Source organism: Heptranchias perlo, chromosome 30, assembly GCF_035084215.1.
Source record: "Heptranchias perlo isolate sHepPer1 chromosome 30, sHepPer1.hap1, whole genome shotgun sequence".
NCBI classification, from domain to species: domain Eukaryota; kingdom Metazoa; phylum Chordata; class Chondrichthyes; order Hexanchiformes; family Hexanchidae; genus Heptranchias; species Heptranchias perlo.
In genome coordinates, this window is record NC_090354.1 from 7,259,478 (window position 1) to 7,272,662 (window position 13,185).

General features: G+C 44.3%; 1 protein-coding gene across 3 annotated transcripts in view; it reads left to right on the forward strand.

The window, feature by feature from the left end:
• Nucleotides 1–370: 370 nt before the first annotated feature.
• LOC137299862 (transcription factor CP2-like) overlaps nucleotides 371–13,185 on the forward strand; it is a 30,529-nt gene continuing 17,714 nt past the window's right edge. Inside the window, exons 1-8 of one of the 3 annotated variants that reach the window (XM_067968808.1) lie at nucleotides 371–572; nucleotides 3,702–3,853; nucleotides 5,269–5,345; nucleotides 6,731–6,836; nucleotides 9,236–9,342; nucleotides 10,367–10,519; nucleotides 11,904–12,014; nucleotides 12,113–12,213. In XM_067968808.1, the coding sequence (XP_067824909.1) occupies nucleotides 487–572; nucleotides 3,702–3,853; nucleotides 5,269–5,345; nucleotides 6,731–6,836; nucleotides 9,236–9,342; nucleotides 10,367–10,519; nucleotides 11,904–12,014; nucleotides 12,113–12,213 (893 nt within the window). In that variant the 5' untranslated portion in view covers nucleotides 371–486. The remainder of the gene's footprint in view (nucleotides 573–3,701; nucleotides 3,854–5,268; nucleotides 5,346–6,730; nucleotides 6,837–9,235; nucleotides 9,343–10,366; nucleotides 10,520–11,903; nucleotides 12,015–12,112; nucleotides 12,214–13,185) is intronic. The other 2 variants (XM_067968807.1, XM_067968809.1) reach the window with 2 other exon arrangements.

The following is a 13,185-nucleotide window of genomic DNA, read 5'->3' on the forward strand; positions in this document are numbered from 1 at the left end:
AGCGGGCAGATACACCATACGAGTGAGTTAAGCGTATTTCTGCCGATATTGCCAGCAATAATTTGTAATCTCATGAAATAAAATGAGACAGTGATCAGAAAATCAAAAGAAGATTCAGTACAGAAAGAAAGCAATTCTTTGTAAATTCCGTGCCAAAACGTTCTTGTTTCTGGTTTATGTCACACTGTTGCAGAAATGTTTTGGGCCAGTAGCCAGGTTTTCCCTGGGCGTGTACTGATCAGTCACCTGAAATGGCGTTTTAATGCAGTGCCTGAGGGGGCGGGGGGGTTTGTGTGGCCTGTATTTGCATGTAAATTGCTGGGTAGAACTTTCCACCCATTCCCCTCCCATTGCACCTGCTGGCAGCCAGTGCTTGCAGGATATAAGGACAGGCGTGCAGGTGCTCAGGTTCCAGCTCTCTCCGACAACAGGCAAACTTCTGCTTACCCTTGAAACTTTTCCACACTGGAATTACATAGAAACACCATGTTATACTGGCACAACCAGACAGAGCATTACTGGCCAGCTCAAACAGAACACTACCACCAGTATGTCACCGCTAATGGCGGACGGTGAGTAAGAACATATTTTAACAAGTCCATTCAGCTTAAATCCAGTGCACTGAAGGTTATGATAAGGTTTATTTCATTTTTTAAAAAACTTTGTGCTTTGGTTGTTCCTTCAAATGTCATTGGATCATGAGATTACAAATTACTCCTAGTACTATCTGCAGATGATCACAGTAGATTTGCAGTAAGTAATATTTACATGCAAATCAAAGCCTAGAGTGTCAGCTCGCCTCTGGATCGGAAGGTTGTGGGTTTAAAATCCCCACCCTGGGACTTGAGCACATAAACTAGGCTGACATTACGGCACAGCGGTGAGGGAGTGCTGCACTGTCGGAGGTGCCGTCGTTTGCATAAGATGTTAAACCGAGGCTCTAACTGCCTGTCTGTGCAGTTCAGGTGAAGGCTAAAGATTCTGTGGCACTATCTGAAGAGCAAGGAGCTCTCCCAGGGTCCCGATAGTCTTTCAATTACTGCCTGTGGAATCTTGCTGCTGTGTTTGTTTAACAGTCACTCCACTTTAGGGCAATTCATTGTTTATAAAGTGATGTTTCTGAGTGGCATTAGAAGCAAGTCTCTTTTTTTTCCCTAGAAAGTACTGTTGGCGATATCTATAATATATTTTCTATGTATGTGGAATGCTCCTTATACGGGCATCACCATTTGGTGACGCACAGTCATACCTGCAGCTGCACACCTCTACCACTAGATGGAGCGTCACAAGCTCCTGAATTTGCTGATCCCCATACCGATACCTGTAGCATCACTTTTGCACTCTGAGGGAAATTCGATTTGTCCTGACTATCCATGGGCAACGTAACAACAGATCCACCAGTTAGTATTTGAGTAATTAGAGGGTTGTACGACATTCCTCTGTCCAGTATTTTAATGGAAATGTTAACACGCTTACTTTAAATGGATTGACTGCTCCATTAAAACAGCAGCGAATAAATGCCATGCCATGCAAATTGATACACTAATGTCGCCAACGGTGATTTCTAAGTTTTCATGTTTATTGTGAGAATACTTTAAATAAAAATATTTCTGCCCCTACTCTGAGGGAAGTGACTCACACTGGGTTACCATTCCAGATACACTCACAAGCTCTCCGCTAATTTTCTGTGTGAGAGCCTGGAAAATGAGAGACTACCAAATACACCCAAGACTTAACTCCTGCTCTCATATCTGGGGAGCAACTTCTAAAACCTCTCTCACACCCTTGGGCAGGGTACGAGTAAACGCTTATCATTTGTTAAGTGAGCTCTCTAATTTCCAACTTCCCTCTACATTCTAATCTTTCTTGTCCCTCCCTATTTTATTGATACTTCTATGGTCAATGCTCCTTTACATTTTCCTCTCTTGTTCCTTCTAAGCTGCAGAGATACCATCCCACACAATCATTTTTCTCACTACATCCAGGTTCATTGTACAATCTCTTACATTAACTCATTCTTCACCAGGACCTCAAAACCGTGGTACTCCTCACTTGTCTCCGTCTTACCTTTCAAATATAATTTTCAGCTTATTATAAAAGGAATCTTGGACTAATTGCCTAAGCAAGTTACCGCAGTCCTATCCTGTCCTCGCATAATCTCTGCATGCGTACACTTCCAGCAGTGGCTATTGGATTGCAATCAGGAGCAGGAACACTGGCTGACTTCTCCTCTTTCTAGCCCATTAACATCGGAGCAAGTAGCACCACCTCCACCTCTCCCTTGGTTGAGATCAGTTAACTCAGGATTGAAACAGGGGAAACTTCCTTGTCTGTATGGCTCCATGTTACATTGTGCAGTGTGATCGTTTAGTCCATGATCTATGTAACTGGCAGGCGAAAAGCAAAACATTTACAGCGGCGCTCCCATGGCATTGCTTGCAGTAAGTCGCTGGTGTATAAGGATAGGAACAATATACCATCTTATGCAGAACTGCTGCTAAGGTGAAGCTGCGTTCCTTTAAGACCACAAAGTCTAATTGTTGTTAAGTAAACACTGGGTGAGTTAATACGATTAAGATGCTGCAGATGTTCTGGCTCCAGTATTTTCTATTGCCAGAGAATTTCTCTATACACTCAAAACCATAGTCTTCCCATTTCCTTATACATTTTTTTAAGTGTAATAAACAAGTGTGACAGGAAACATGTGATAGCAAGTGTGATAGGTAGAAAATGTATTTGATATAAAGAAAGAAAAAACTTGCATTTATATAGCGGCTTTCACGTCCTCAGGATGTCCCAATGCACCTCACAGCCAGTGAATTTCTTTTAAAGTGCAGTCACTGTTGTTTTGTAGGCAAACACTTTGTACACAGCAAGATCCCACAAACAACAAATGAGATAAATAACCACTTAATTTGTTTTGGTCCTGTCTGTTGAAGGAATGGACATTGGCCAGGGCACTGAGAGAACTCCCCTGGTCTTCTTTTAGTTGTGCCATGGGATCATTTACTTCCAGCTGAACAGTTCGACTGTGGCATTTGGTCTGAAAGACAGTACCTCCGACAATACAACACTCTCTCAGTAACCTAGATTATCTGCTCAGGTCTTGGAGTGGGGTTTGAACCCACAATCTCTGACTCAGAGGCACGAGCACCATCCTGGGCCAAAATGTACCACTTTTAATCTTCTATGACCTTGCTCACAGTTAGAGAAAATGATATGTTTTTCACCAGTGTTTTGTTGTAGCAGATTGAGAGAGGTTACAGCAACATCCCCGGACCAGGCAAGAATAATAGGTGTCATATTGATTTTTAGAGGTTACAGCACCGCCTGTGGAGAAGGTGAGAATGGCATGTGGTACCGTTGCCATTACAGCGTTATCCATAATGAAAAGAAAGAACTTGCTTTTATATAGCACCTTTCACGATCTCAGGACGTCCCAAAGTGCTTTACAACCAATGAAGTACTTTTGAAGTGTAGTCACTGTTGTAATGTAGGAAAAGCGGCAGCCAATTTGCGCACAGCAAGATCCCACAAACAGCAATGAGACAAATGACCAGATCATCTGTTATAGATGTTGGTTGAGGGATAAATATTATCCAGGTCACCTGCTCTTCTTTGAATAGTGCCATGGGATCTTTTACGTCCACCTGAGAGGGCTCGGCTCAGTGAAGTGACTGCAAGTTTTCTTCTTGTTTCAGAGACATGCTGCCGTTACCGCTCTTCAAGCACGAAGAGTCCACTCTCTCTTCAGACCACGAGCCCAATGCCGTCACGTTCCAGTATGTTCTGGGTGCAGCCACCTCGCCCGCTGTTAAACTGCATGAGGAGACCCTCACCTACCTCAATCAAGGTACAGTGAGACGCAAAGCAGCTGAATTACACAAGGCAGGCACAGATGTCCTGGACATCCTAGGTCAAACATCCAAAAAAACCCTGGACTCCACCCCCCAACCCAGCAAAGGGATTCTACCTCCACTAACCTACTGAAAAGTCCATTTCACTCTTTGTGTAAAACAGTACTGCCTGACATCAGTTCAAAATTTGTCTTTTACTAGTTTGAACCTGTGCCTTGTCCTACTGTCGCGGTTTAGTTTGAAAGACTCTTCTGGATTTAACTTTTGTATATCAGTTATTATCTTACATCTCACTGCGAGGTCCTCTCTTAATCATCTCCATTTAAGACTGAAGTTTGAGAGCTTTGAAATCACCGTTGGTGACATTAGTGTATCAATTTACATGGCATGGCATTTATTCGCTGCTGTTTTAATGGAGAAGTTAATCCATTTAAAGTAAGTGTGTTAACATTTCCATTAAAATACTGGACAGAGGAATGTCATACAAACCCAATATCTTTCCTCATAAGTCAGTCATCGTTTAGATGTAGGGTTTACAACACAATGCGACTGTTCTACAAACTGGTTGACTCATTTGCTTCCCATTGCTAAATATTTCACAACATGTGTTCTTACATTTATCATTATTATTCTTTTTTTTCCTCACTAATTTTCTTCCTTCACCTCCTGAAGATGTTGAATCCTCGTCAGGCAGCCTCTTGTACTTTGTAAAAGTGACAAACTTGATGTGGGACCCTGGACATCTGAATGTATTTGCTTTTGGGCCGGCAGCACAGCCAAGCTCAATCCTGTTTTCCCTTAGCGTCCACTTTCAACCGGGATCTCTGGATAATAATCAACAACAACTTTCATTTATGTAGCGCCTTTAATGTAGCAAAACGTCCCAAGGTGCTTCACAGGTGCGTTATCAAACAAAATTTGACATGAGCCATATAAGGAGATATTAGGACAGATGGTCACAGAGGTAGGTTTTAAGGAGCGTCTTAAAGGAGGAGAGAGTGGCGGAGAGGTTTAGGGAGGGAATTCCAGAGCTTAGGACCTAGGCAGCCGAAGGCATGGCCACCAATGGTGGAGTGATTAAAATCGGGGATGCGCAAGAGGGAGCGCAGAGTTTGCGGAGGGTTGGAGGAGGTTGCAGAGATAGGGAGGGGGCGAGGCCATGGAGTGGGAATCTTGGTCGACTTTCCCCTTTGAACTCAGAGCACCGAAGACAAATATAATTCCCCTGTCACTGCCCCATCTGAGAACGGGTGGCTCAGTACTGGCTGGAAAGTGAACCTGGGAGCTTCCTAGTGTGTATGGCTCTTTAACTCATTGGATAAACTTGCTGAGGCATCAGGAGAGCTACAGGGGACTTTGAAGGTATTTGAGTGGTTTCTGTGACTTGATGTGTATGTTGTTTCCCATCCAGGTCAATCATATGAGATCCGGATGCTGTGCAATCAGAATGTGAGGGGACTGTTGGAACCAAATGGGAAGATGCTGAAGGTGAGTCCTACACAGAGTGGGGAAGGGGGAATACAAGAAAGGATGAAAAGAATAAAGTTCTAGGTTTGGCATTCTCAACCAAGTTCCAAGTAGATACGAGCCAGAAGTTGAGGAGCAACCCTCTTGGATAATAAAATAGGGACTGCAACCTCTCACACTCCATGTATAGATGGTAAATGGTTATCTCCAGTCTGGAGAACTTACATGTGGCCTGGGTTTCTGTGAAGTGGCTCAACACCCCAGTTGAAGCCACTGCTCCATGCAGTACATAGGAACATAAGAATTGCTAGACGATAAAAGACCAAGGTCTATCTAGTTCCCCTTCTACTATCCTGGTAGTCATAAGTTGTAGAGGCAGAAACCCTCAACTCATTTAAAAAGTACCTGGATGTGCACCTGAAGAGCAGGGCTACAGGCCAAATGCGGGAAAGTGGGATTAGGCTGGGTGGCTTGTTCCTCAGCCGGCGCGGACACGATGGGCCGAATGGCCTCCTTCTGTGCCGTAAATTTTCTACGATTCTATTCCAAGTTATGACGGTAATGGAGTTGACTAATCACACTAATCAATCTCTATCAATTAGTCTACAACAGACATGGTAAGGGAGGAATACCCTAGTGGTGCAGAGCTTTGGGAACCACAGGTCCAAGGTCGCCTGTTCCTCCCGACACCCTCCACCCCAGATCCCCATTGGTGCAGGGAAGGATCCCAGCATAGAGAGCCTTCCATTTGGGGCTCCTGCCTCCGCTGGACAGCAGGATTGACCACCGGAGCGTATCAGGGAGGAAGACGAGAGCAAAAGATCAGGACATCTTAAAGGAGGAGAGAGAGGTGGGGAGTTTTAGGGAGGGAATTCCAGAGGTTAGGGCCCGGATGGCTGAAAGCACGGCCGCCAATGGTGGAACGAAGGAAGTCGGGGGAGGCACAAGACGCCATAATTGGAGGAACACAGAGTTCTCGGAGGGTTGTAGGTTGTAGACGGCTGAAGGTATCATATCAGGAGAGGGGGGGGAGGGAGAAAGTTTGTTACAACAACAAAAACAAGTTGCAATTCTATAATGCCTTTAACGTAGTAAAACGTCCCAAAACATTTCACAGGAGTGATATAAAAATTTGACACCGAGCCACATAAGGAGATATTAGGACAGGTGACCAAAAGGTTGGTCAAAGAGGTAGGTTTTAAGGAGCGTCTTAAAGGAGAGAGGGAGACGCGGAGAGGTTTAGGGAGGGAATTCCAGAGCTTAGGGCCTGGGCAGCTGAAGGCACGGCCGCCGACGGTGGAGCGATTAATGGTGGATAGATTACCATAAACTGTTTTGAGTTCTGACTCCCCCCACCTTCCCCCTCCTCCCCTCCTCCTGCCACCTTTGCCTTGCTTTTTTTGCAGAGTATCGTCAGGGTGGTCTTTCACGACAGACGCCTGCAGTACAGTGAACACCAACAGTTCCAGGGCTGGAAATGGAACAGGCCAGGAGACCGACTGCTCGATATTGGTACGTTCTGTCCACTGTTAGCATCGCGGTTGTTGTGCTGAGGGTCTTTCAGATTTCCGGTCTTCGCTGATGGTGACTCCACTGAATCTCACTGCCGTGGAGAGAGGTTGGAACGCAGTGGCCCTGAAACATTATCAGCACTAAAAAAATAAGAAAAACTGAAGCTGTATGTGGCTAATTCCATGACCCAGTACGGTAACCATGCTTGAAGGGAACATGGGACATTGGACTCAACATTGTCTTCATAAAACCTAATTGGATGTTCCCTCGATGCCTCAGTCACTAAATGAATTGTGCTGTATGTACTGAGTCATACCAACCTGGAAGGCCCAGGTTGGATCCCTAGTCTGTGCTGTATTAGTCTGAGTCAGAAGGTTGTGGTTTTTTTGGCAGAAGCATTTTGGAAAGTGCTCACAGTTTAAAGATGGGGTTGCAGATCATTACAACAACTTGCATTTATACAGCGCTTTTAATGTAGTATAACATCCCAAGGTGCTTCACAGGAGCGTAATCAGACCAAAAAAAAACTGACACCGAGCTAAAGAAGGTGACATTAGGACAGGTGACCCGGAGATTGCTCAAAGAGGTAGTTTTAAGGAGCATCTTAAAGGAGGAGAGAGAGGTGGAGAGGTGTAGGGAGGAAATTCCAAGTGGAACCAGGATTGTCCCAGATTCTCAGTACCCAGAGCCAACAGAGTTGTAACGAGTGAGAAAGTGCTTGAAAACACCATGGATTCAAAATATAGAATTATGTGTATAATACACAAAATGGGTTTGATCAGATATCAAATAACACAAAAGTGAAAACAAGAATCCCAGAACGTGGAGGAAAAACTGGAATATGTTCAATGAGTGGTGTAATAATTAGCACTTTATTTGACCCTGTTAGCGAGAATATCGGGATTATTTTATTAATTCACACTCCCGGTGAGGAGCTTTGTCTGCTGGGAGCACTCATTGAGAATTTGAGCACAAAGATCAGCATAATGATAATGCAAACGGAAAAACCTGCAGGGCCACCTGAGCCCCGCTCCGGCAGGGAAAAGCTGTGGAGCGCACATTTGTATAAAGTTTACCCTTATAAGTTGTCAAGTGTTGATTAATGATTCATGTATCCAGGACATGGAAAGGTCTATGGTCACCATGTGCCTTGTTTCTACTGCACACATTGAGACTGGTTTCTGCGACATTCGATAAGATCGGAGCATTGTGTTGTTTACACTAGATACCGCTGGTGAGAAGGCCACACAAGAAGGAACTAGCGAGAATGAGACGAGAGAAAGCAGCATTTGTTATCTCTGTTACTGTGGTAACGGCTAAACTACCGAATATCCAATACTTATCTTACATCATCTGAGTATTTGTATGAGACACTGGTATAAGAGGGGGTTATGCTGTCCTGCCATGATCCTTGTACCAGTTGGATTTACACAACAAATTGCATTTATATAGCGCCTTTAATGTAGTAATACGTTTCAAGGCACTTCACTGGAGTGATTATCAAACAAAATTGGATACCGAGCCACATAAGGAGATATTAAGACAGGTGATCAAAAGCTTGGTCAAAGAGATAGGTTTTAAGGAGCATCTTAAAGAAGGAGAAAGAGGCAGCGAGGCGGAAAGGTTCAGGGAGGCAATTCCAGAGCTTAGAGTCTAGGCAGCTGAAGGCACGGCCACCAATGGTGGAACGATTAAAAACAGGGATGTCCAAGAGGCAAGAATTGGAGGAGCGCAGAGTTCGCGGAGGGTTGTAGGGCTGGAAGAGGTTACAGAGATATTGTGTCTATGTTTTTTTTTACTTCTGCGCAACTTGTTATTTGTGAATAACTCCGGACAGTAGTTTAGTCTATATAAAGCAGCCTAGCATTGTGCTTGCTTTCTGCCTTCCAGATTGGCAGGAGTTGTAGTGGGAGTCCGATGTGTTCTTCAAGAAAGCAATTTACCGCGATTGGGGTTAATTGTTAGAGCCAGGAAATATTAGCTCAGTGTAGCAGAGAAATAACAGGTTTTAGTTCATAAGAGGCACAGTCTGCTTCCACAAACAATCGTCAAGGTATTGGAAAAAGCTGAGACTGTAAGGTGTGATGGTGCAGTGCATTGGTGCATTAACCAGTTGTAGCATGCAGTTGTTGGCAACATTTCCTCATATGCTGAGTTGCCAATTTCCTTTGGGCCCGCGGGGTGGGGGTGAGGGGGGGGGTCTATCAGGGCCATTTTTTGATACAGCGAGGCAGAGGCCTGGAGCATATCACCAACCATTCTTTGGTCAGGAAATGATTCTTTGGTCTGAAGCATTCAGACGTAATTGAACTAATCCATCATTTGTTAGTGGACTGCTGTGGTTTGCTTTCACGCGGTGACAATCTTTCTTTCTTTCTTTAATGGTTTTGTTACTTCAGATATTCCTCTGTCAGTTGGAATTGTCGACCCGCGGGTAAACCCCACCCTGCTGAACGCTGCGGAGTTTCTCTGGGACCCAAAGAAACAAACCTCTGTCTCAATTCAGGTTTGTGTCTTCCTCTTTCTCTATTTCACTCCTTTTTCCTCTCTTTTTCTTTCTTCATTTCTTCTTCTCTTTCTTTCTTTTCTTTTCTTCCACCCCCCCCCCCCCAACAGTTTTCCCTCAATATTTTTTCTCTCTCTCTCTCTCTCTCTCTACCCCCTCGGCCCTTCTCCATTCTTCTGTTCCAGTTTCCCTCCCCACGTCTCCTTGGACCAGGCCGAGTTGATAGCGACCTGCTTCCAGACACCTTTTTATGCTCTTCCATAGCCAGGCCTATGATTAGAAAATGTATACGAGTAGCCCTGGGTGACTCATATTTCGATTTTTTCTTTTCTCCCCGACATCATGTTGGCGTCTCTGCTGATACGGCAAAGCACAAAACGACTGCCTACCACTCCATGGCACAACACATTGGAACTCCACTTGGTATACCATTGAGGTGCCTATCTCTGGAATGTCACAATTAACCAATTTGTGGTCTCCTCCTTCCTCCTTTACAGTCTCTTTGTTGTCAGGTCCACTTCCTTCATAAGAAAGTGTTTCACAAACTGTACTGCTTGGCGAGGGAGAGGAGCCAGAAAGGATGAGTGTTATTTTAGCCACAATTAAGTGATGCAGTGATGTGTTTTAATACAATTTATATGGGTGTTTCTTATATTTATAAAAACAAGGCTGAAGAATAATAACTACAGTGTTGGGAGTCGAGTATTCTTCCCTTTTAATTAGTAGTTCACCACTGGACCCAGATCAAGAGTTGAATAGACACTGGCCGAGACTCCTTCCATTCTGCACCAGTGACCAACCTCTAACCAAGAGTGTTCTCTAATTTTACCAATGTAACATGGCCATTTTTCAAACCAGCCATCTCTTCCATTGAGATTGCAAATGGAGTTCCAATTAAATAGTACAGAGTATCATGAACATTCAGCTGCATCAAGCACCAAGAAACTGCAAACGTACCTCTGCAGACCTGTGAATTCCAGTTTTGATTTGAGACGCATCACTAACCCCCGCTCTTCACCTTCAGGTTCACTGCATCAGTACGGAATTCACCCCCAGGAAAAACGGTGGAGAGAAGGGGGTCCCTTTCAGAATCCAGATCGACACCTTCAAGGTGAATGAGAACGGAGACTACACAGAGAATCTCCACTCGGCGAGCTGTCAGGTTAAAGTGTTTAAGGTACCAAGCGTTCCCACCATATTCAGAACGGAATGTCAGTAGAATCCATTCATCACTGTCAAAAAAAAACAGCCACAGCTGGCAAATAGCCCTCTACACTTCACACTGTAGGACAGAGTTTTGTTGTATAGTATTTAGCAAGCTAACCAAGTAATTGTGTTCATTTAATGAAGAATTGCTATAGATTCCTTTTTCTTATATCAGCTCTTTTTCGATGTGTCAGATCCACTAAAATCTTTTGAAAACTTACTGTGTTTCCTCCATTTATCAAAGTATTGACTCAATCTGGAAACAACTCAGTGGGTGCTGGCTGCACACTGGCATCTCACCCAAACGGCAATCCTTCATGTGAGAGTTTAGACAATGAGAGCCAACAGACTATTTGACCAAGAAAGAATGAAAGACTTGCATTTATATAGCACCTTTCACAACCTCAGGAAATCTCAAAGCACTTTACAGCCAATGAAGTACTTTTGAAATGTAGTCACTGTTGTAATGTAGGAAATGCAGTGCACAATTTGCACACAGCAAGGTCCCACAAACAGCAATGAGGTAATGACCAGATAATCTGTTTTAAGTGATGTTGGTTGAGAGATAAATATTGGCCAGGACACCAGGGAGATCTCCCCTGCTCTTCTTCGATATAGTGCCATGGGATCTTTTACGTCCACCTGAGAGGGCAGAAGGGTTTAGCCTTGGTTTAACGTCTCATCTGAAAGACGGCACCTCTGACAGTGCAGCACTCCCTCGGTACTGCACTCAAGTGTCAGCCTGGATTATGTACTCAAATCTCTGGAGTGAGGCTTGGACCCACAACCTTTTGACTCCGAGGCGAGAGTGCTACTAACTGAGCCGAGGCTGACACCAGGAGGGTTGAGGCGTCATCACAGCCCTACAGGCTTTGAAGACTCCAGGTTCAATCCATGGTCTGTAGTAAAATAACTGATCTCAGCCAGAGCAATGGTAGGGCAGTACAACTGACCTCTGTAACCATAGTCTCGGTGATGGAAAAATAATTAGCCAGGCTTCCTGCTCCTCATCGCTATGCGGTAACCTTTGCCTGAGGACAGGACGAGATACTGTTGCAATGTTCCAATAGCCTGTCAACACTCCCTGTCTCAGTTCACACATAAAGATTCTGCACCAGGCTGATCAACCCGAGGGCTGCTGATGCCCATGGAACTGTACCACAGCCTGCATCAGTGCCTTAAGGAGAGGAAAATCAAAGCATAAAAATTTTGCCAAGCACATTCATTGACAGTCTCCGATCTCAAAGTACCTCCTAACTTGAACATTTGAATAGGCGGATGTTGGACAAGTAAATGGCATTTTCATGGATGCTGAACAGAAGCACACACTTCCTGGTTTTCAATTTAAATTTCAGCCTAAAGGTGCAGACAGGAAACTGAAGACCGATAAAGAGAAAATAGAGAAACGCTCCCCGCAGGAGAAAGCCAAGTACCAGCCAGCGTATGAAACCACAGTCCTGACTGAGGTGAACAGCTAAGCTCTTATCACCTACCTGCCTCGGGTTTTAATCATCTATTCCCGTCATATTCGTGATACATCGCTAACTATTTTTCATTGTTTCAGTGTTCTCCTTGGCCTGACACGTCGTCCTGTGCAAACACTAGCCCAGCTGGAAGTCCAGGTTATAGCCCAGCATCTCCGATCCCGTTCAACGTCCCTGAGGAGTAAGTTGGCTCTAACTCTGAACCTTTATTATATGTTGTAGAACCTCGACAATCTGTGATTCAGCTCCGTGAAAGTAAAGGAACACAAAAGCACAAGATGAGAAAAAAAGGCCATTAGGAACATAGGATCAGGAGTAGGCCATTCAGCCCCTCGAGTCTGCTCCGCCATTTGATAAGATCATGGCTGATCTGTGATCTAACTCCATATCCCTGCCTTTGGCCCATATCCCTTAATACCTTTGGTTGCCAAAAAGCTATCTATCTCAGATTTAAATTTAGCAATTGAGCTAGCATCAATTGCCGTTTGCAGAAGAGAGTTCCAAACTTCTACCACCTTTTGTATGTAGAAATGTTTTCTGATCTCACTCCTGAAAGGTCTGGCTCTAATTTTTAGACTGTGCCCCCTACTCCTAGAATCCCCAACCAGCAGAAATAGTTTCTCTCTATCCACCCTATCTGTTCCCCTTAATATCTTATAAACTTCGATCAGATAACCCTTTAACCTTCTAAACTCTAGAGAATACAACCCCAATTCAGCCCTTCAAATCCATTACTTTGCAAAGAGCAATCGACTCTATCCATTGACTCCACCAACAACCACTGTAACTCCTGAGGAAAGCTTCTGCAAGGTTTATCCCCTGCCCCCAATAGTAAATCAAGCAAAACTCCAATTGGTTTCAATCTAGATAAAGGAAGAGCAAACCTAGTGAATTGCGAGGGCTGAAGAGGAGCTCGGCACCAAGCACGTCCTGGTTTCGACATGATTTCCACATAATAGAATGAGCTGGTCAATCGAGCTTCTTGCCTTTGTGTGCGGTTCAGGTTCATACCATAGAGCCTCAAAGGTCATGTATAAAGTTTACATTCATGCTCCCATTAATTTGCATATATTCCAAGTTGCTGATACCAACAGCTCTTGGTGTACTGACTCGGCATTTACCCACCAATGAGGCAACACCGCAAAAAAAACAG